General features: G+C 38.9%; 4 protein-coding genes and 1 pseudogene across 4 annotated transcripts; 3 read left to right on the forward strand and 2 right to left on the reverse strand.

Moving 5' to 3' along the window:
- Positions 1–567: 567 nt before the first annotated feature.
- On the reverse strand, positions 568–3,498 carry LOC114716296 (elongin-C). The gene is made up of 4 exons (XM_028901281.1): positions 3,300–3,498; positions 3,066–3,171; positions 1,060–1,158; positions 568–946 (listed from the first exon to the last, which is right to left on the reverse strand). Exons 1-3 carry the CDS (start codon positions 3,409–3,411, stop codon positions 1,080–1,082), a joined length of 297 nt encoding a protein of 98 aa, XP_028757114.1. The 5' UTR covers positions 3,412–3,498; the 3' UTR covers positions 568–946; positions 1,060–1,079.
- A 3,063-nt stretch (positions 3,499–6,561) lies between these two features.
- LOC114716308 (serine/threonine-protein phosphatase PP1-like) lies at positions 6,562–8,425 on the forward strand. Its single transcript, XM_028901293.1, has 3 exons — positions 6,562–6,794; positions 7,598–8,157; positions 8,234–8,425. Exons 1-3 carry the CDS (start codon positions 6,593–6,595, stop codon positions 8,405–8,407), a joined length of 936 nt encoding a protein of 311 aa, XP_028757126.1. The 5' UTR covers positions 6,562–6,592; the 3' UTR covers positions 8,408–8,425.
- A 1,365-nt stretch (positions 8,426–9,790) lies between these two features.
- Positions 9,791–11,739, forward strand: LOC114716309 (eukaryotic translation initiation factor 3 subunit G). Its single transcript, XM_028901294.1, has 2 exons — positions 9,791–10,258; positions 10,942–11,739. The coding sequence occupies exons 1-2, from the start codon at positions 9,886–9,888 to the stop codon at positions 11,472–11,474; spliced, it is 906 nt and encodes a 301-aa protein (XP_028757127.1). The 5' UTR covers positions 9,791–9,885; the 3' UTR covers positions 11,475–11,739.
- Positions 11,740–13,183: 1,444 nt separating this feature from the next.
- LOC114716310 (methylsterol monooxygenase 2-1-like) lies at positions 13,184–16,297 on the forward strand (annotated as a pseudogene).
- Positions 16,298–17,050: 753 nt separating this feature from the next.
- On the reverse strand, positions 17,051–19,000 carry LOC114716307 (probable protein phosphatase 2C 24). The gene is made up of 4 exons (XM_028901292.1): positions 18,268–19,000; positions 17,776–18,090; positions 17,562–17,667; positions 17,051–17,451 (listed from the first exon to the last, which is right to left on the reverse strand). Exons 1-4 carry the CDS (start codon positions 18,730–18,732, stop codon positions 17,114–17,116), a joined length of 1,224 nt encoding a protein of 407 aa, XP_028757125.1. The 5' UTR covers positions 18,733–19,000; the 3' UTR covers positions 17,051–17,113.
- Between the last annotated feature and the right edge of the window lie 4,516 nt (positions 19,001–23,516).

Below are 23,516 nucleotides of genomic sequence, written 5' to 3' on the forward strand. Positions count from 1 at the left end.
AAGAAAGCTGAATCAACCAATAATCAACCTTCTGCGATATCCTTTTTCATCAAATCGCCATGCCTTTTCCTCGGAACCACCTCCAAAATTCCCCGCCAGGCCAAAAGAGGCCATGATCTTCAAATCTTCACGAGCTCTCCACATTCCTCTCCGTAAGTATTCAGTCTCCAACTTATATTTTCACATTCCTCTCACCCTAAGCATGCGATTACCAACATTTTCACCTCTCGAAACCAACAGCTGCTGGTTAGTGGTTACCTTGACCGCCTCCTGTTTGGGAGCGATTTCAAGCACAAACAGAAGACCGAAGTTTGATTCGGTTTCATACTCAAAGCATTGGGCACAGGCACATCCGATCACGATATTGAATATGGGCTGATAATTTAGGCGCCATACATTCTCTCATGTTGGCAAAACCCGAAGGTACTTCAATCGTTTGTTTTATGATTTAAAATAAAATAACTTGTGCATTGGATTCAAAATAACTTGTGCCAAACGTTGTCACGTTGGCGAAACCCGAAAATACTTCAATCTGGCTGTAGATAAATCCAGAGAAGATTAGTCGACGAACGAAAACCCTGTCCTCTTAACAAAAAAGTTAAAATAAAACAGGAATCCCATTAATACAGAGGATAAGTCCGCGCGAGTGTGCTCTCCATAAGTATGGCAGAGTTCGTCAAAAAGTTGTCGTCATTCTTTAAGCTAAACACAGTTTTCGCTCTAAATTAACTTTCCTTTTGGAGAGAAAAGTGGGTAGGGGAGCGATAGAGAGTCTAGCACCTTTGAATCAGTTGTCTACACAAATATCGTCATCCGACAGCAGTCAATTCATTCATGGTTACGGGGTAGCTGAGGTACATTACAAAGACTACTTATGTACTAAGTTGCTGCAAACATACAGTCTCCAACTGCAACAATGATGTATGACTACTGAGAACAGTTCCGTCTGCGCAAACAAATACCAAAAATAGCAAGTTATCACGCAAACAAATAGCATCAAGAGTGAACTTGTAATTCTTCCAAGGAAATACGACTCATAATCCGGAAGAGAACTTTTACCATCTGGGAAGTCAAAACGATCAAGTATGCAGGTAATTGGCAGCCATCATTAACTCCAGAGTCAATTCGGGTTCAATAGGAAACTCAGTCTCCTTCCCACTACAACAAACAAACAAGAATGACATAAAAATTATAAGTTTCTGATGGAGGTTTTGTAGTATGTATATATAATATAAAAAGGAAGAACTGCTATAAGGTCCAATAATAGGAACACATTCGCAAAAAAATCCCATAACAAGTAAGCAGTTTATAATAAAAAGTTCCAGAGCAACAAATAACAACCAGTTTCAACTACTCACTTGTTATTGGTACTTTTCAGTAGTTATTTTCCTTCTTTGAGACCTTACTCCAATTCTCCCATATAAAAACTGCATTATTTATGGTCCATAACCAATACGGTTCATTTATTTAACTTCTTTACAACGCATAAGACTCACACTAGGTCCTTTGAAAAATGAATAAACATAGTTTCCATTACATAACACGAAATATACAATGCGGGGTTCCTCTGTCACTTGGAGCAGGAATTGATTATATCAGAGTAACACCAATAATCAACATAGTAGAGCTGAAGCAAGTTCCTTTTTCTCCATTCTTGTACAACAGTAGTCAAAAAGGAAACAAATGTGGGCCAATCAGCAATTTTGCCTTTGTTTATCAACGGTAATTCCACATTTTTACTCTAATGAGCAACCTAACATGACTTGCAGCCATTAGTCTTCTCACAAGTTAAACCTATAAAAGCTTGAATCTAAATCCAAAACAAATAAAACATTAAATAAAAGGGCCTTTAAGAGCATTCTCCACCCATTGCTTTGCATTAAGAGTTAATATCTAGACATAATCATTTTCTCCCTTTTTTTCTGTTTTCACTAAGAGAGATTTATCATTAAAAAGTAAAAAGTAAAAAGTACGAAGCTTCCACTGTCCGAAGAACATACTATTAAAAACAAGCAAATCTGGTATATATGGAGGAGGAGGAGAAGGTATCTCAAAGATGGTAAGACCAGCGAAGAAACCTTTAAAAGCACATGAATGATGAAACCATATGGTATACCAAGATGATAATAATAAAAGGATGTGAACAAACGTCAACATTTATAATATGGGAAGGAACAAGACTAAAGATCATACATATCACAGGACGCCCAGTAATAGACTCGGAGCTAAAATGACACAAGAAGGACATAGGGGCATGACTGCATCATGTCAAACCATGTATCCTCAATGAAGCACTGAATCCCGTAAAGCTCTATCACTTTATCCTTGTTAACCCAGGTCAGAATCCAGAACACAAACCATTATCTTCCAGGTATAAAAGAAAAACTAAAACATGTCTAAAATCCCAATCAAAAACTAAAGAACAGCTACTGAATTTTAAGGAAAAAAATAAAAAATAAAAGGTTCAACTTGATAGAATATTCAACTTTTGCAGGGTAACGGCTCGAGACAATACAAGGGTAGGACTACCACAACTGAAGCGTTAGTCGGTTCCCATGTCCAACCTCCCTAGTACGTTTCAAGGGGAAGGTTTTGACAACACCCTCGACAAACAATATTCGCATGAGACATTATATAACGTGAAATTATACCCAACAACATGTGTCCCCCAAAAGCAAATTCCGAGAATTTATAAACCAGACTATAAAGGAGAGGAAAAATAAAAAAGAGAGAGAACAGAACTGCTCACAAAGCTTGTTGACTAAGTAACTAACAGCGTTTGAGGGTGGGTTGTGGTTTAAAATTGAGGCTATCATGATCTGAAGGTAGGATCCCTATCCCTCTCCTTTCCCCGATCCCTACTTCTTTCCTATTTAAAATTAATTAATACAGAAACCAAGAAGGCATAATAGTCTATGTTGATAGCGAAAAGCAAATAGATTACGCAGTGATTAACACGGTAATGTTAAAAAAAGATAACACATCAAAGATAAATTCTTGCCAGAGCACCGACAAAAATAATTAGCCTGCAGAAGCAACGTAACAGAAGCGCAGTCGATGAGCACCTAGCGAATTGCAGATGCCAATAGAAATACTGACAAATCTTCTCGAGAATGGTGGTGCTGATCTCAGGGAAAGTCACCTCACCGTGCTGCCTCTCGGCAAAACTACCTGTTAAGGAAATCCCTCCATCAGACCTCTACTATTTTGAAAATTTATACAGAAAATTGAAACCCTAATTATCCTTGAGAAAAACAAAACAATAAATCCGTAAATGAGGTAGCGAAGAATTAACAGACCCGGAGAGGTGAGCATGTTATGTATTGTCTGTGAAACCATAGCTGCTTCTTTATCGACCACAAATTCGAATCCCTCAGCGCTGATGAGCTTCACAGTGTCTTCCTTCTTCATTTTTGCTCGATTCTTCCCTTCTCACACCGACAGCGGCGGCCAAAATGGTAATGAAATGAGAGACGGTACGGGCTTCCACCCCAAATACGACTGCGAAAATAATGGCGCCTTTACGCGCACATATTTTTTACACTCCCTCCGGTGGTTAGATGACTTCCGGGTTAATTTCATTAGAATTAGTCACATGAAAGTTAAAAATTATTTTCGACGTAAACTTCTTGATATATATAATCAATAAAAATAAATTAAAAACTATTTACAAATTTAAAAAATAAAATGTATTGACATATTATGTTTAAAACTGAAGCAGACCTTTTATTTAACTATTGTATTTAGGTTTGGAGAGCGCATTAAAGATAAATTGTAAATCTAACTATTTATGATTGGAATATTTTCTTGAGATAATTTTCTATTTTGTTGGTAAGAGTAAAAATATTTATTCTTTTTGATAAGGAGGACGAAAAAAAATTATGCCTTATAATTTTATACCTTGTATAAACTTCAGGTAAACATTGATTGACAAATTATGATCTTATAGTTTTATACCATGTATGAAAGGATACAAGGTTTGAAAGATGGAAAACGGATGACAGCGAAGCGAAAAATGTGGCTGTAACTATCATAGTCCCCGGAAGCACATTTTTGGACAGGTTATGCGGAAGCCTCAAATTTATAAACGCCTTACCTCTAAAGACCACAGACTTATGCTCATAAAATTTTACTGCCAAGGCTTCCTGAATGACCATGGCGTTGCAATTCACTCTTTTCCCCTTTTAAAAGATCGCAAAAGGCCAGAGGGGGTTGAGCAGTTAAATTTCCCCTGAAAAATAAAAAAAGAGGAGAAGGCAGGGTTTTTTTTTTTTTTTTTTTACTAATGTACTGTAAAGAGTAAAAAATATCACTAAAATCCTACGCCATGAAAATTATTTACTAGAATAATATACTTAAAATTGTTCACATAAAAAACGACTTTAAGGTTGTGAGAAAGTCATTTAAATGAAGATAAATTTTTTTTTTACTCTTTATCACATTATCCTATCAACTTTGACTCATACATTTCTTGTGAATAAGAATGTAAACTTCATCATGGATGGAACGATTTTGCCTTCCTCTCCCCTCTCGAATCAAATTGAATACTTGAAAAATTGATGAGTGTGGAGTTGTTTAAAAAAATGCGGTGATGGCTATTTGGGGGAGAAAAAATTATTGATAGAGTTAATGTAGAAAATATGTGGTAGAGCAACATAGGCAAATCAAATATACGCCCCACTGATCCTTAATGTCATATCTATTTATTTAATTTAAATAGATTAAAGAAACTAAATAAATTACTAGATTATAACATATATAATATGATCTCTCTCTAAAATACTTTTATATAACGTTAGATTATATGTCAATTTATAAATTAAACAAATTAGTTTAGAAAAAATAATAAATATGAGGAGTAATGTAAATAAAGGTGTAACACTTATGACTAAAATTCACCCTCAGACTAAGTCCCACATTTAGGACGGGAGGAGTATATTATATCAAAAAATGTAAAAGTATTTTAGTTTGAAAAAAATTATAAACAAGAGAGATAAGATATATAAAGGTCTTATATTTAGAAAAAAATTATAAATATGAGAGATAAGATAGATAAATACCTTATATTTAGAAAAAAAGATAAATATGAGAATTAAGATAGATAAAGCCCTTACACTTAAGGGGAAAAAAATACTTTTACATTTTTTCATACAATATGCTCCTCCCATCCTAAATGTGTAACTGAGTATTGGAACGAATTTTGATTATAAGTGTAAGATCTTTGTCTATCTTTATCTCTCATATTTAAGATTAAGTAACTTATTTAGTTTATTTAATCTATTTAAATTAGATAAATAGATTTTATATTAAGGATCAACAGAATGTATATTTGATTTGTTTATTTTGTTCTACCACATATTTTTTACATTAACTCTATCAATCAGTCTCTCTACTCCAAATAGCCATCACTGTATTTTTTTTTTTTTAAGGTATTCCACGTTCACCAATTTTTCAAGTATTCGATTTGATTTCTGTTGCACGAGAGAGGAGAAAGAAAGGCAAAATCGTTTCTATGCGTGATGAAGTTTACTTTTTTGTTTAAAAGAAATGTATGTGTCAAAGTTAATAGGATGACGTAACAAAGAGCAAAGATAAAATTTATCTTCATGTGAATGACTTTCTCACAATCTTAAACTCCTTCTTCACGTGAACAATTTTAAGTATAATATTCTAGTAAATAAGTTCCACTTTGTAGGATTTTGGTGATATTTTTTTACTGTTTATAATACATTAGTAAAAAAGCCAAGAAAGCAAGGTCTTCCGAGTTCCAATATCATAGACGACTGACCCTTTATAAGAAGTTACATTGAAACTTCCATATATGGAAAGAGAAGCAAGAGAAAAAGAGGAGAAAATGTTCAACTTATTTTCCCCTAAAAAATAAAAGAAGAAGGGTAAAAACCTGCACAATAAGCTTAATAGAGGAAAGTCAAGGACTTGCTGCTTAGTGTATGCTTGCCAATCAATGTTCTACAAGTGCGGATTGGGAAAGTAAGGATGTGGCTCGAAAAGATTCAACTTCACCCAATGGCTTGCAGGGCCCTATTGGTTAAAATTCAAACCAACATGCGGAGTCGGAGGGTGCAACCCTGAGAATATGAACGTGGTTCCAAGAAGGTTAAGGAGAAAAACGTGACTGCCTAAATCTCTGTTGAGTGACCACCTAAATCCCTGTTGAGTGCCCAAAATTTATGAAAAGCTCTGAAATAGGATTTGGTGCGGATTTACAGAATGGCAGGTCGTAGAATTCGTACTTGAGGCGTCTTCGTCACATTGAGGCGGCAGAAATGCAAGGTCGCGGGTCCTTGTCTTCTCTCTATGTCATTACTTTACCCCTTCAACATTTCTTCTTTGTTTAATCATTTATCTACGTGCTCTCAAAATTCGACAACCGAGTTAAGGGATTAAAGAGCTATTATACACAATCACAATCGCCTCGTAAATCACAACGCCAATTCAAAAGGAGTGCCTCCCCTCAAACGAACGAAACATTGAATAATATATTGTTATAATCCAAAAGAATAAGGAGATTGTTCTCTTATTCTCATGTCTTTGGATTTTGTATAAGATTTTTGAATCATTCTGAATCTGAATGGCACAACAAGGGCAGGGCACCAGGGACCCTGCCATTTTGGATGACATTATCAATCGACTATTGGAGTTACGACACGCCAAGCCTGGCAAACCAGTCCAGCTAGCGGAGGCTGAGATTCGCCAGCTTTGCAATGTTTCCAGAGACGTCCTCCTTCGACAGCCCATTCTTCTTCAGCTCCAGGCACCTATCAAAATATGTGGTACGTTTCAATGGTACATGCTTTGGTTTTAACGAGCTTCTGATAGAAATATTTATGCACTCGTTTGAAAGGGTCCGTGCCCACGTTCTGGTGACCTCGACATACAGTACCATGCTTGATCAAATCCAAATGATGTTCGTATTTGGAGAATTTCAATATATCTGTGTTAATGGGATAGCAGAAAAGTTTGAGGCCTCAATAACAAAAATGGGGATTAATTATGTGTTTTGTTTAGGTATAGAACCTTTGAGTTTGCGAATCGAATGAAAAGTGAAAGAGGAAGCAGAAATAAATCAGATTTTGAAGCTTATATCATGCTGGGTCATGGACTCTGCACCCACAAACATTCGTGTTGGTTTAAACTAGTCAGTGTGCGGATAAGTGATTTTATCTTGAATAGAATAAACATATAATTCAGAATTTTGTATCCTGAGATGTGCATGTTGATTTCGAGCGATAGAGGCAAATATGTGCTTCCAGATATTACTGAGGCAAGACCGTACATTTAAATTTATTTACGGAGTAGAAAAAAGTTATTTTTATATCTGTGAAATACATTGAAGGGAGGGGGATACGATTACCTTCTTGATTTTTAGTCATTCTCCTGTATTTTTCATTTTCTCATACTATTAAATTTGAATCTTACATGCTAGTGGAAGTTTCAGCTTTTTTGCCATGGAATGCTTGTGACAAGTTTTGTATATGAGAATTTAGATTGTAGCGTTTTATTTTCGATGACTCTTGGAGTTTTTTATGCTGATCATAATAATCTCTTGTAACTTTATGGCTAATTTAAACTGTAGGTGACATCCAGGGACAATATTCTGACCTATTGAGGATATTTGAGCATGGGGGCTTTCCTCCGGATTCTAATTATTTATTCCTAGGAGATTATGTGGATCGTGGGAAGCAGAGTTTGGAAACAATTTGTCTATTGTCTGCCTACAAGATTAAATTCCCAGATAACTTTTTTATTCTAAGAGGCAATCATGAGTGTGCTACAATCAGTCGTATATACGGATTCTATGATGAATGTAAGCGCCGTTTTAATGTGAAACTATGGAAAACTTTCATTGATTGCTTTAACTGTCTTCCTGTTGCTGCGGTCATAGATGAGAAAATTTTCTGCATGCATGGGGGTATATCTCCTGAGCTGGCAAGTTTAGATCAAAGTCAAAGCCTACCTCGGCCTACTGAGATTCCAGAATCTGGATTGCTCTGTGATTTGCTTTGGGCGGACCCTGGAAAAACTATAAAAGGCTGGGCAATGAATGAACGCGGAGTCTCCCACACCTTTGGTGCAGACAAGGTGTCTGAATTCTTAATGAAGAATGACATGGATCTCATCTGCCGTGCTCATCAGGTTGGTTTGATTTCATTTAGTCCCCATTCTGTGACCCTAATAGCTTACTAATCTGTTACTTTTCTTCTTTGTCTAGGTTGTTGAGGATGGATATGAATTTTTTGCTGACAGACAGCTTGTCACCATATTCTCTGCACCCAATTATTGTGGCGAATTTGATAATGCCGGTGCTATGATGATTGTTGATGAAAACTTAATATGCTCTTTCCAAATCTTTAAACCCGCAGATAAAATATTTGGATTCTTTTGACGCAGTGATGATGGATGGGGATGGCCCCCTTAGCTATCCATCAGTGTAAGTTCGATGATATTTCCAATTTGATATGTTCTTCTGTAGAAATGAAGTGATTTATGTTGATAAATAATGTTCTTATTAAAGAAGTAATTTTTTTGTCAAATTTTCTATTATATTAGCACCTACGAAGAACTAAATTTGTTAAATTTAATTCTTGAATCTTGTTGGCCAGATGTCATGAATTCATTCAGTCTCTGGTAGAGAGACAAGATCAGTATCAATAATTAGCAAAAAGAACGAGATACTACAGGTTGCTATTAGAACGTATGATTAATTTTGGGATGATTTTGAGCTTGGATGGAATAAGACAATTCTGGCGACATACATCTAATCGATTCACAACATGTATGTGGGGTAAAAAAGGTGATTAGATGTTTATTCCTACGCGGCATCGAGTTTTTAATATGCCCTGAGCAATCATCGATGAAAGGAAGTTGATCTAATTCTTTCTATAAATGAGCTTCCTTTGGAAAAAGCAAGTTGTTGAGCACTTTGAGCTACAATTTGTTATCTAGAGCAGTAGCTTCCCTGATGCCCATGAGAGCTGCATCTTGGTAAATGATGGGCATATTTCTGAGTGCTGTCAAGAGCAACATATAGTGGTCGAGGTTTGTGCTGGTGGCCGCTTCAAGATAATGAACCATATAGGTATCATAACTGCTTTGCAGAGACATGTCTGCTGGAAAAAGGTTCATTGTAGAGATAATTGTTTCTCATTGTATTTCTACTGGGAGAAGAGACCGACATGTAAATACACTCGGTTGTACAATATGTTTGACCAGAAGTTGAACTATGGCTTTTCGCCAGGGGCAAAATTATTTCACCCTAGATTATATTTCCTCATGGTATTCCTGTTTTTGAGTTTTCCTTCAATAGATTCAACGTAAATTGATTCAAAGCTATTAGGTTAAAGCTTAATAAGCATGCATATTCAGTCAGCCATAGCGTCATGTATTCAAATTGTTATTCCAAGCTTTTTTACCACACATTTGTTCATCAGAAAGAATTCAATGGGATTGTAATTCAGGGAGTGTTTGGTAACTCCTATAAGCATTTTTAGAAAATATTTCATACAAATTGAGATAATTTTATTACATATTTACTTTGCATACCGTAAAATTACTTCTAAAATCATGGTTTAGTTTTCACCCAAATACTTCATTAATTAGAATATTTAATAATTTGGGCCTCCTTGAGCCCATAACTATGAAAAGGATTTGAAAGCACGAAAGGCCCAGAATTTTGAGGAGCCCAACTATGTCGTTGCGCCCGCATCACTAAAAACAAAAAAAATTATATGTATTGCTTCAACGTGGGGGCAAAACGAGAAGACAATTCTCAGACTGAAGCCCTAGACTGCTCGCGAATTGCGTTATTGCAACAGCGATACGCTAGACCTCCCTCCACTCGCAGAGAAAGTCAGGGAAGGAAGAATGGCGTTATCCAAAACGGCAGGGGCCGTTCCAGTGGTCCACAACCCTTCTCAACCGGCGAAGCTGCGATGGGGTGAGCTTGATGAGGACGATGGGGAGGATCTTGACTTTCTGCTGCCGCCGCGACAGGTCATAGGTCCTGACGATAACGGGATAAAGAAGGTCATTGAGTACAGATTCAATGAAGATGGCAATAAGGTCAAGATTACGACCACCACCCGGACTCGAAAGCTTGCTAATGCTCGCCTCAGTAAGCGAGCTGTCGAGAGGCGATCCTGGGCTAAGTTTGGCGATGCTGTTCACGAGGATGTTGGTAGCAGGCTCACCATGGTATCCACCGAAGAGATCCTCCTCGAACGACCTAGGGCCCCCGGTTTGTTTCTACCTCGTTGTGCTTTAGTTTGTTAAACATTGGTATTTATGAAGTTATTTATGAGCTGCTTTCTCTTAATCAGCTTCCTCCCCTTAGTTAAAAAGTTAAAGATCAAGAGGATAACAATTGCTAATTTCCACATTGTTATTTCGCAACAATTTTAGTCTTAAGTTTGCACATTGGATTAGGTGGTCAAAGGTAAAATCTGTGCTTTATTTTAAGTGTGTGATCGCGTCCTTATTTAAGGGGAAGGCATTACGACAAAACTCATTTATTTGTATACCATACGGTTTAGCTGTTATTGTTAGCCTGCTTCGTGGGATTTCCGTGGAGACCACTCACTCTGTGTTTGAATTGTTTCACTGTTAGTGTGAGAACCTGGGTATCTAGGGAATCTGTAGGCAAATAAATTCAAATGCGAAGCCCTTGAAGTTATGCTTCTGGAGTGCATTCATATGGCTTTGCTAGTGAGGATTGCTAATTTATTATTACTTTGACTTTGTAATTCTTTTTATTAGTAAGACTGTCAAGCTATGATGGTGTTCCTTTTTTTTTTTTTTTTATTTTGTTTATGTATGTTCCGGTGTCTAAATTTCTTTCGCTGTCTTTATTTTTACTCATTATGGACCTGCTTTTGTAGAGCAGTTATTCTGCTGTATCCATAACTATGCCATTGTCAACAGGTAGCAAACCTGAAGAACCAAAGGTTGCTGGAGACCCGTTGGCACAATTCCAGAAAGGTGCTGTTCTCATGGTCTGTAGGACTTGTGGGAAGAAGGGTGACCACTGGACTTCAAGGTGTCCATACAAAGATCTCGCTCCACCAGTTGAGGGATATGTTGATAAGCCTGCAGCTTCTGAAGCTGCAACTGCTGCTTCTGGTCCAGCCAAGGGAGCATATGTTCCGCCTGGCCTGAGAGCAGGTGCGGAAAGAACTGGGTCAGAAATGCGCCGTAGGAATGATGAGAATTCTGTACGTGTCACCAATCTCTCAGAAGACACAAGAGAGCCCGATTTACTTGAGCTGTTCCGTCCTTTTGGTGCTGTAAGCAGAGTCTATGTTGCTATCGATCAAAAGACGGGCATGAGCAGGGGATTTGGCTTTGTCAACTTTGTAAACAGGGAAGATGCACAGAGAGCTATTAACAAGCTTAATGGATATGGGTACGACAATCTCATCCTTAGAGTTGAATGGGCCACCCCGAGGACAAACTAAATTGTGTTATCGCCTCTGTTTTGAAACAATATTGTGAATCTCTGTCTAATTTTGCAGCCGAAGTGATGCATTTTCTACATCCTGTTGAGATTTTTTTTTTTTTTTCAATTATTTTGGAAGATAACGTTCACATTTTATGCCTGGTTAATCACTGGCATGAGAGTGGTTCTAAGTATTTTTTTGGCACTTGCTGCTACAGTTCAGTTACTTTTAGTAATTGATTCCTTGAGGAAGAAGTGATGCTGGGATCCCAATCTTGATCAAACACGATGATGTGAATTTTTTTTGTCTTCCCAGTTTCTATCATCACATGCGCTGTGTTGAAAGATTTTCTATCGATGCTCGAGAGGTGAAATTGTGAATGCTCCTGCAAGGTTCGGCACGATGGTGCTGATCTTCATTTTCGACTGACTAGTCCCCTGAAAATTACATTACTTCTCAATGATCAACTTCGAATGTGTTTTTTTTCATGTAGTTGGTCACATAATATAGATGTTAATTACAGAATTCCTTCAGTGTGCTCCGTGATTCTTTGTCATTTTGATTAGGGGAACATGACATTAAGCACCCGATGAGTCGGTTTGTACAATAATAAAAAAAAAAAGACAGGGCTATTAAAAATACTTCATAATAATTATAGTTCTAGTTAATAAACTTGATTAGTAAAGATATTTTAAGAAAAACAAAATTTACTTATTATAAATAACGAGTTAAACCTATTTTTTTAATCTATTCAAATTAGTCTATTAGTTCTTATATTTAGCATCACAGGTAATATCTTCGGACTTGTTATTTGGATTGCTCTTGTTATTAGATATGGTCTCTCTACCCCTCTGCGCCGCCTCCACCGTTGCACCTTCCGTTATCTGCAATACTTCAGTCCCCACCTTCACTGGTGTGCGCTGGGGGTGGAGATAACTTACCAACCGCTTTGGGAGGTGATCTGCACACATCCAACGGTTTTGCCTGTTGTTAAAACAGTTACAACCTTCACTATTGACATGTGACTTCAAAATCACCAAACCAGTTTCGCTGCTTCAGAATGCAAAATATGTGTTTAATCAGTATTCGTCAATCACTAACCTGTGGCAATTCTTTTTCATGCTTTCGCCTCTTTGGGTGCCTGAGTCATCCGAAAATGAGAGCATCCGTTTCTAAGACATGCTTGTGCATCATGCATGTACCAAGAAAATTTTTACCTTTCGGGTTAATTCCCCATCTGTAATTTCTTTCCTAGTTAGAATGATCTTAAATGCAGATTAATAATGGGGAGAAATTTTACAAGTTAAACTAATTAACTCCGAAATATATAAAAATTTATTAAATAAAGAATCAAGTGCATGGATTATGAATTTGTCAAATAATGATACGCTTGTGCATCTATAATAGCAGCCAAAGAGGACAAACTGAGAGGCCTAAGCAGGCAATTGGCAAAAGTTGAGATTTTGTTATCACATGACAAAAAATAATACTACTAGTAGTAATTATGCTACCAAAAAAAATCACAGGGTAAAGAGAGGGCGTTTTTGTTTATGGTTAGTGCTTGCATGTGAAGCGAAGCCGAGCCGAGCCCAGCCATGCAAGACAGTGATGTCTGCAAAAATCGGCAGATTTGGAAGAGGAGTGACGTGGACATTTTCTGCCCCCCAGTCAGTTCTAGTTTTTTACTTTGTGTGTGTAGTGAGGGTGGAGAGAGAGAGAGAGAGAGAGAGAGGCCCAAAAAGTAGAAAGCCCAGATTCCCTTTGCTCTCAGGCAAGTGGCAACACGGTGCTTCAGAAATCTCGCTCTGCTCCCTCCAGTTCACTCTGTGGCGTTTATCGACCTCGTTCCTCTAGCAGCTATGGCGTCCCTAATCGAATCTGCGTGGAAGGTCCATTCTCCTCCGCCATTCACCGCTCCTAATACTTTGCTTTTTCTTGCCCCTTTCTTGCCCATTATTTTCGCCCCAGATTTGGTTTCTTTTATCCCGCATTGGATTTGGAAATACTCTTTGTCACTCATTGTCATTCATTGGAGCTCACTGCACTTATTATATGCGTCTTCAACAAAGGATTTCATGATCGCGGTCGAATCATGAACTCCGGTTCTTGTTTTCAACTTCGTTCTGCTATGATTATTAGAATCTTTATTTTGTTTTTAAATTTCGTATTACCTGAACGAGGATTGGATGTCAAGATGTAGTACTCCTAACTTACTACTATTTAACATACAAGATTCGCGGGTCCAACTGTAAATGTATCGGATTTCACGGATAGGAATCAACGCACATTGTCCCTTTTTGGTTGTTGCATTTTATAAAGAATAACGATACTTGGACGAGAGCAGCAATAAAACGGTACTTTCTACTTGACTCATTGTTATGGGTGTCCTGACGAGACTACGACTGGCTTACAACGAGCTGGATCATGCTTCCAGTGGAAGTTGGCTTACTCTTGCTAGTAACCTCATGGTTTGAGATCTCCGTCACGAAGAAATTTGGAACTGAACTTGTGTCTTTTTACTCCCCTCTTGAAGTGGTCAAGTGCATTAGCGCTTCAATTCTGTTAGAGTCTTGGAGAATTGGTTCCCGGTTTCATTTACAACGCATATTTCAATTATTCAAAAACGAATTAACCAAAGAAGACATGAAAGAACAATGAAAATAAAAAGATCTCGAAGTAAACCTGAAAATTATTGTTTGTTGGGTCATAGAATTTGAAGGCATTCTTTATTTCGAATTCACTTATTTCTGGGGATCCCTGCAATTTTTGTATGGAAATACGATTAAAACGATCCTGTTGTTAGTTGAAGAACGCCAGGGTGAATACATAAATTGGACTTTAGTTCAGGAATTTTATCTTATCTTTTCAGATGTGATTTGTTGTAGAGTGGAAGATCTCAGTCTGAACTTATGATGTTTGGAAACTAATATTTTACAAAATGTTCTCTGTCTGCCGTGATGCAGTTTTTGATCTCACACTTCACCGACTTTCAACTGGCGTGTCTGGGCAGTTTCTTTCTCCATGAAAGTGTTTTCTTCTTATCTGGTCTTCCCTTCATATGGCTTGAGAGGGCAGGATGGCTCAGCAAGTACAAGATTCAGGTTTACCTTTATTGAGCACTATAGTTATCTTGAAGCTGTAAGATTTTCTTCTGTTGTCCAGGCTATAGGCGAGCAACTTTATGCTGTCATTCTACCCTCAAAGCATTTTGAACAATGTGAATTGGAATAACATCATTCACAACTCAACTATTCATCTTTTTCCTTAAGTCATTCGTATGTAAATGCAGTTTGCTTGATGACTCCTTTTTCTTTATATCAATAATGTGCTTCTTCCCTTTTCATGGTACTAGAAGCTAATTCTTTTAGGACTTCAGAAAATCCACATTATCGCAAGTTCTTTGCAATCTTTAAGATGTTTCAATTTCAACCTTATCTGCTTGTGTGTCGTAGCTAGGATTAGCAATGCCTACTGGTGTATAAAATTTATACTCATCTTGTGACGTTGTGTAATTAAAATTCCTGCTGCTAACGGATCCTCCATCTTGCAGCCCCTTTTCTTCTTTGGAAGCTTCTAGTGTGCTAGGTTTTTTGGTGGGTATAAATGTAGCGTTGTTTTCAACGTTTACTTCCATGCAGGCAAAAATTAACAGCCCTGCAGCTCAGGAGAAATGTATTCTTCGCTTATTTCTGTATCATTGTGGAGTCAATCTGCCTGTTATGATATTTTCATATCCTTTTTCAATACATGGGCATGCAAGTAGTTTTCCACTGCCATCCTGGTACTTTCTGGTTCTTTAAGAGTACGCCATTATTTTGGATATATGAGCTTCATAATGGGCTTTTTGGGTTATACACTTAAAGCATGTCCACGCTTCTTGCTTACTTAGCTATATCCAACTATGATTCTGCAGGAAAGTAATTTTAACGCAAATCACCTTTTACTTCATTTTGGAGGATTTTGTATTCTACTGGGGACATCGGGTATTGCACACAAAATGGTTGTACAAGCATGTTCACAGTGTTCATCATGAGTAAGTGATGTTTAGCTTTGTTATTGTGTGGTTTTTTCAAATACATATTACGTGGTGATCTAAGACCTGTTTATGACTATTCTTAAACCTTAAAGACGTTTCCCTATATTTTTGAAGGTATGCTACGCCATTGGACTTATTCTGAATACGCTCATCCTGCTGAGATACTTTCCTTGGCTTTGCTACTATTGTTGGTCCTGCAATCACAGGCCCTCATACCAAGTCCGGAAACTACTCATCAACCTTCACCTACATGGACTGGTAAGTATCAAACATGAACGTGATCTACTTACAGCGTCAGCGTTTTTCTTATACTCATTAGATGTCGTCCTGACTTGTTAGATTTGTATGGGTTGATGGGTTTTCCAATGCGTGCACGCTCTACAGTTCTCTTTAATGACTCCTTGAAGGTTTAAATTCAACCACTAATACTGACGAGGTATGTTTTGTGGGTCATATTAGGATATTTGGAACTGATGTTGGTTACAGAAAGTTGAAAGCGTTGAAGAATGTGAGAATTGAAGAGAATAGCGAGGAAAGGAAGCAATGGTAGAACAAATTTTGGTCCGGAGATGTCAGTTTTGAAGAACAAATTGGAAAATGTCTTTTCACCTTGCGTGTTTGTGTTTTGTTACTGTTCTTGTCTATAGTTCGCATGGCTCTTTGGGCATTTCTGCCCTGTTATTCAGACAAATGACCTAATACAGTTTTTTCAAATTTCGGATTATTTCCTTGTATTACTCGCCTAATGATCACTGACACTGGACTTTTATTTCTTATGCACGACTGCCTCCGGCATTTTATTTGATGCATTCATTTCTTATCTGCTGTTTGGTTGGAGAGTTTCAGAAGAGGAGAGGCCTTCATTTGGATCAAAAAGTTGGAGGCTTCTTACCCTCCCCTTGTCTTGGGGTTTTAAGACTAGAATAAGATCAAAACCCCTTTCGTTTTCTTTTAAATCAAATAATAAATTATTAAGGAATTATGAATTCTCTCCTCTCTCCATTAAGAATCCTCCTCTTAACTTCCATTACAAATAATTGAGGCAAAACACTTAATTACAATATCTTTTATATGTAAATATGAGTAGGCAAAATTTGTTGAATGTAGCTGACCAATGACATACCACGAAACATGTTTTAAGAAAAACACATTCCTAATTTATCAGATCAGATTGGACATTGGGTTTGAGCATTAAATCAAAGATATTCAGCCTCAATAAGAATTACTATATACTATTACGCAGCTGCATTAACACTTGAATGACATTGTTAGGACGAAAGGATCTCTCACAACACAGTCGTAGTTCCTTGACAGAAGTTACCCCGATCTAACAGACCCCAGGAAGGGGGCGGCGGGTGGGGGGAGCAGAGTTTTGAGGGAGGGGGTTAAAATTCCTTTCGACTCAACGTGCTGGGGGTTTGGATCTTTAATGATGATTGAAGTAAGTACGGAGCTATCGCATTATACGCTGACAAGTGAATCAGTCCATTGCATTATTCAATGGACAATGCTATTAATTTGTTGGGCCGAGAGCGTGCATCATGTTAGCCAAAAGTCCATTTTCCTTTTTTGCCTTCCTTCTTGTTTTCTCTTTTGGTAGTCCTTCAATTGATAATTAATTTCAGGCCCTCGTCCTGAGATCCACCACCACTACGCTGACGTTGTCAGTGGAGTGCCTGGCCAAAGCAAGCTTCGTCAGCAACGTTGACGCCTCAGAGCACGCTTTGTCTGACGTCTCCGTCGCAGCCCCTTCCATTTCGCATTCCAACGCCACCTCTTGGCTCGGTGGCGCGTGGTTCCTTCCGCGCAGACACATACGTGCCACCCCACACGCTGTCTCATTCGACACCACGTCCCATAACCCGTCACTTGCCAGTATCAAACAGTCGTCCTCCGCCGTCCGATCCGTTATCGTCACCTCCGGCACGCAGCTCACGTAAGGCTTCAAGTAATTGTCACCTGCCACCAGTTTTCACCGATCAACGCCAAACACATCAGCAAAAATCAAATCATCGCTTGTTCGTCGGCGTGCTCTACGCCATTCTCATTCAATGCTTAACTAGCTTTACCTATGGCTCTTGACATCGCAAGCATTCCCAGAACGCGTGGTCCATCCCAGAATATAACCCGTCCTCCAGCTTCATGGATCCGGTTCAGCTCGTCCGGACGATCCGGCTGCATCCCACCGTTCATCATAACTAATTAGATCGACAGAATACGATTTTTTTTTATAATCGCAGAACATGCTTGATTTTATCTGATAAGCCAAGTGAGGAAGCTGACCTTGTGATCGGAGGAGAGAGGGATGGGTTTGCCGTTGCGGCAGAGCACGGCCCTTGAATCACCACAGTTGGCAACGATAACCTCGTCGGCGGTCAAGATAGCAATGACGGCCGTAGATCCAACGGCGTCGCACTCGGGCGACTGAAGCTCACACCTACAATCGGCTTCCAAGGCATTAGCATTCCAAGCAATGACCTCCTGGTCCATTCGCGAGAAGCTTCGCTCCATCGCACCCTCCCAACACATCGACCACTCCTGTTTCTCTAGCTCTTCTTTCACCAACTCATGCAATCGGTCCTTACATTTAGCCGCTACCTAAACAATCATGCATCATGCAACAAAACAAAACACTTTAACGTCTCATGAATTTTACAAATCCAAGAACTTGATAATATCATCTTTAAAAGTTTCCATCTCTTTGCCTCTTTCACACACAGATTGATTAAATGAGTATTAATTTTATTTATTGAGGGTGAGGCTATTGGCTCTTACATGAGAGCAGCCGTGGCCATCGTAGACTCCAAAGTAGTGAAATTCACCAGAGGCTTGATGGTCCCCGCAAAACCAGGGATGGACAGCCACAGCATCCTCCATATCTCTTCGCCTTCCACACACCGATGCAACCCCGAATTTAGGATACGGACTCGCAGGAACTGGTGAGTACGTTGGGTCGAAGGAGTCACCCGAAGTTTGTTTGTCACGGGTCTCTGATTTTCCTGGGTTGGGGGATAGAAACGCGAGGGCTTTCTCTATATCAGTAGCGCAGTTCTCCACGGCATTCTCACAGTCCCGAGACAAGGAGTGGGGAGCAAGGCGGAGTTTGGGGCGTTTCTCCTCGCCTTCCACCACCTTAAATCGCCTGATCTCCATTCTCCTCCTTCTGGCTTCACGCGAGCTCGGCTGACACGCACCCGAGGCATCGCTCTCGCTCACCACCCCGCAGCATATCTCCGCCATTTTTTGTCAGTCAGGGCCGAACGGAACCTCCTCAGCGAGTCGTCGATTCACATGGGAAGTCTCAATCAATCTGGGCTCATCTCGTACGGAGCTTTGATACGGGAATGACGGGAGTGAGTAGTGATAGTAATGAAGAGGAGAAAGGGGGGCCGCCAAACAAATTAGCAGAATGAAATGAAGAGAAGGCCCGCGATCGTGCGTGGCTTATAAAAGGACTCCCAACGACGGGCACCACTCCGTCCCAGGAGGGGAGAGAGGCGTGCGGTTATTTATTTATTTTTCTTCCTCAGAGAACTTGACGGATGGTATGTGAATTTTTAAATGAAAATAAATAATTTAGATTACGAGAACTAATTAATTACATTTAAAAGAAATTTAAAAAAAATGATGTTGTGAAATGTTGAATTTAAATAGTTGGAAGTAATAGGAGGAGGAGGGGGGGCGGGTTTAGAGCGTAAAGGAAGGGCTTGCTGGGGAAGGGAACACGTGTGTAGGGAAGTGCAGAGAGGGGGAGTGCGTGGACCAATGAAACGGTGACAACGACACAAGGAGGAGGTCACGGCACCTGAGTGGAGCCGGGGCTTTGAATTTGAATTCTCAATTCTCAACCCACATTTTAATTTTATTACTCGAAACTCTCTCTCTCTCTGTTTCGTGGTCCAACCACAAGCCTCTACGTATCCCTCTCGCTCTCTTTTTGATTTGGACGCGGCCCCCCCACCTGTCCCCTCCTTTATGCCCCGACACGTATCCCTCCCCTCTTTTACATTCCCATTTCACCCCCCATCACACCCCCATATTTCCCCATTAGAATCTCCTCTACTTTTCGGCGCCTACTGCGAGTCTGCGAGAGTGATCGCCCCGCCAATCCCTCCATCCCGCTTCTTCCGGACGCCGTCCACGTGGAGCCCTCCCAATTGATACCACGCCTGAGCTTTGTCCTCCGAGCGGAAACGTTGAAACTTATGATGGACGGCAGGGATTTGATGGTAATAGGAGGGAAGGTGGGGGAGTCGTTGCATGAGAGCCTCCTCATAGGTGATGCCTTGGCTCGACATATGTCTGCTGCCTCACCAACATGCAACGCCATTTGGTGTGGCTTCCTCATTAGTCATTTCCAATGACACCCTCACTCCTCTCCTCTCCGCCACGTCCCTCCTTTGTTTCCATTCCCGCTTTCCGCCCATTTCGCCGCCCCGGTTTCTGCCTTTTTCCCTCCCGCTCTTGCATATATTCATTCACGTGTGTCCCATTTTTCATCCTCATTTTCTATGCTCTTCCCCCAGTGCCAGTCACTTCACTTAAAATCACTCCAGAACAACCATGTTTTACATACATGGGCCGCATTTTCATCACGCACTTTAGCTGCTCTTCCATTCATTTACTTCCTTCCCCAGAAATGCTCGCAGTCGTCTCTGTGAGCACGCAGGAGCATCTCCGGCTAATATGGGTTCCATCGTAACTTCCAAACCACACAAGTGATTGATAAGCTTGCTAGCTGCCAGTTACAGCAGCGCTTTTTTTTTACCATAAAGTAACAGCGCATTCTACCATACATTGAATTGTATTGTTAACATATACGCTTATGCAGCATAGCATTACGAAACTGTGTTAGGGGGAGAAATTATTTATGGTTAATTTATGCCCCGTCCATAAGCTGGGTACGTAAGTCACGTGTCGACGGGGAGAAAAAGCTCCTCACGTCAAATCATGGAAAAGTGGGTGGAGATGGTGACAGGGAAATCAGGAGGCTTCCTCGGATTCAGGTACTCCCGCCCCGCAAGCCATCGCTAACTAACAGCTCGCTCGCAGCAGAGGAAATCCCGACAAGAAATCAATAGCTTCGTCGTGCCCATCACGCATCTCTTACTAAATACCATTAACCCAACATGCTATATCTTATAATTAATTAGAATTTAATACCGCCAGTTTTGCTGGGACCATATCATCCAGGATTAATTAGAATTTCAACCTCCGAGTTCGTTGATAGGCATGGTATAAACAAAGTAATTAATTTTTTTTGAAAAAAAAGAGAGAGAAGGAAGCATCTGAAAGCAAGCTGACATTCTCCCCTGCCCTCGGATCAATTATTAAATTTTACAGCCTCCAATCTTTCCGGGTTGCTTCTGTTTATCTTATCTTAGGGATAATAAAAGAAGACCATTACTTTTCTTTAAAGCAGGCGTTCAGTGGGCCTAACTAAAGCCGAATTTTTTTTAAAAAAAACAACCATTCAAACGGGGGATCATAATCTGGGTCAAAGATTCTCTGACGAGTGACACACCAGCATCAGGCCGACACGTGGGACTTGCGTAAGCAATATCGCCCGGGATGGCCATTTCATCCGGGAAAAGCTGCTGGGGTCGGCCTGCTAATACTCACCAAAACAACATCTTTAATCATCGTTTGGGCGGAATAATCAAAGAGGGTATGTTTTCAATTCCCTTGGGTCTCGGCTCACCCCATCGATATGATGCCTCCTTAATTGTAATGAGGGCAACATGTTGGCATCTGATTGGTTCTAATAAATTATAATTAGATATTTTAATCAAATAACAATGAGCTGATGATGTGGAAGGGCCCAATCATCGCTGGTCCTCCTCATTTTTACGCCTTTCACACGGCTCGTTAGTCCTTGTGCCCCTGTTGAGATGGGACCTTTGGCCTCGTTTTACTTCCCCGCTCGTTGTATTGTGACTGTGAATACGGTGTCCGCAGACTACTAGGTTGATCCTAATTATAAGATCATTACAGATTACAAACGAGATTTTATAATTAAGACTGAATATAATATTACACTAAATAAATTAAAATCTGGGTTTGCACGAACACGATCACGGACTGTTGAAATAAATAAAAATTATTCATATTTTTATTTTTATTTGAGTCTCTATTTCCATCTCAGTATCACCTGTTTTAGTTTCCTTCTTCATTTTTTCTGGGTTTTTGACTCGTTCATCGTTTTTGTTTTTCCAGAGGAAAAGGAGGCCTAAACCAACCATGGAAGATCAAACCCTCGGCCTATCATTGACAAAGCGCAACTAGCCCATCCCCACCGAGATTGATTAATGTCCATTTTCTCACCGATTTTCCTCGACCGACTGTGGATATCAAGGATGTGTTGACTTAGGCTTCGCCACCTCATGTCATACGTCCTCTTCTCCCAACCACCAGGCCCAGCATTCATTAAGCACTTTCTTTCTTTTTCGAACCACGTGGTGAGAAAATATCTCGGTGACCCGCCATCTGCTATGATAAACCAGGGAAAATTAGAATGAAAGACCTAAAAAAATGATATTTATTATTATGAAAGACAATAAAAATTGTAATTATATAAAAAGACCAAACATCAAAATAAGAAATTTAAAATACTAAACCACCCTAATCAAACCTCCTGCATTCCCTCCCACTTCAAAATTAAAATAAAAAACTAAAACTAAAATGAAATTAGTTTTCATAATAAAAAAATAAAATTAATTTTTAACCACATCGTATTTTTACAATACATGGCATTCTGCCTATCAAACCAGATTAAATATGGAATCTTCATAGAGCATCAGTTGTATTATTTATTTTTTTTAATAGTATAACATTTATTATTTGTAGTATTTTATATTGATATAATGTCAAATTCTCAAAAAGATCTAGTAATATGCTTGATGAATTCGAATCCATTTTTATGACTCACATATCCATCATATCTTAAATTGAGTGGGTTTGAATTTGTAACTCGACCCCTAAAAATGAACATATATTCCTAGGAGCCAAAAGAGTTTAGGACTAATTTAAAATAATCAGTCAAAAGTCATAAATTTATTACCATTATTATCAAACTTCAAATTCAAATATTAAAAAAAAAAGAATATACATTAAAGATTAAAAATCAAAATTGTTTCAACTCAATCTAAATAATAATTAAATCACAAATAATTGTTTCACCACCATATGTATTATGAATATTCAAAACTCTATCACAGCGATCATGAAAATTTAATTATACACTGAGCCGATAAATGAAATGAAAAAAATACCAAATTAATTGTATGAGATTAAAAAATGCCATGCACAAGAACAAGATATTATTTTCATGACCATAAGAAATTGAAGAATTTTTTAATATGGTGTTATCTGACACTTGCAAGAGTAAATGATATTGATGGTATGAATTTGAATCTTCGTGAGAATTGTTTTTTTTCTTTTCAAAAAGGAATATGATAATGGAAATGATGGGTGATTTTAATTTTAATTTTAGTTTCAGCTTTTTTTTTTCCAAATTCTGAATGTAGGAGAAAATATAGGGAATTAAGTTAGGGTATTTTGGTATTTTCAGATTTATATTTTGGTATTTGATCCTCATAAATAATTACAATTTTTAAGATCTTCTATAATAAATTTTATTTGTTTTAGGTCCTTCGTTTTAATTCTCCTAATAAACAAATTATTTGGCCAAATTCTGCGGCGCCCGTGATAAACAAGACACCAGAGGGACAGAATACTAAGATGTGAAGTGAACGTCGAAACGGCCTAATCTACAAAGTAGTATACGCCCGTCTCGAACGAAAAGGTGATGTAACCCTTCTGGGGTCGGTGTCGTTATGGAGGACTATCCGCGTATGCTTCTGAGGGGCCTCTAGTTTCCTTTGCGGCCAAGATACTGATCAAGACAGGCCGCCCGCATTATTCCACTAATTCTGCTCCCCTTTCCTTATTCATACTGCTCTCGGGTTCTTTCATTCTTTCCGCGGAAATTAACTGCCGCCTTCTGGCAAATTTCGTAAAATGTT

The sequence above is a fragment of the Neltuma alba genome, unplaced genomic scaffold, assembly GCF_004799145.2.
Source record: "Neltuma alba isolate B1F8T4 unplaced genomic scaffold, ASM479914v2 tig00011650_pilon, whole genome shotgun sequence".
Lineage (NCBI taxonomy): Eukaryota > Viridiplantae > Streptophyta > Magnoliopsida > Fabales > Fabaceae > Neltuma > Neltuma alba.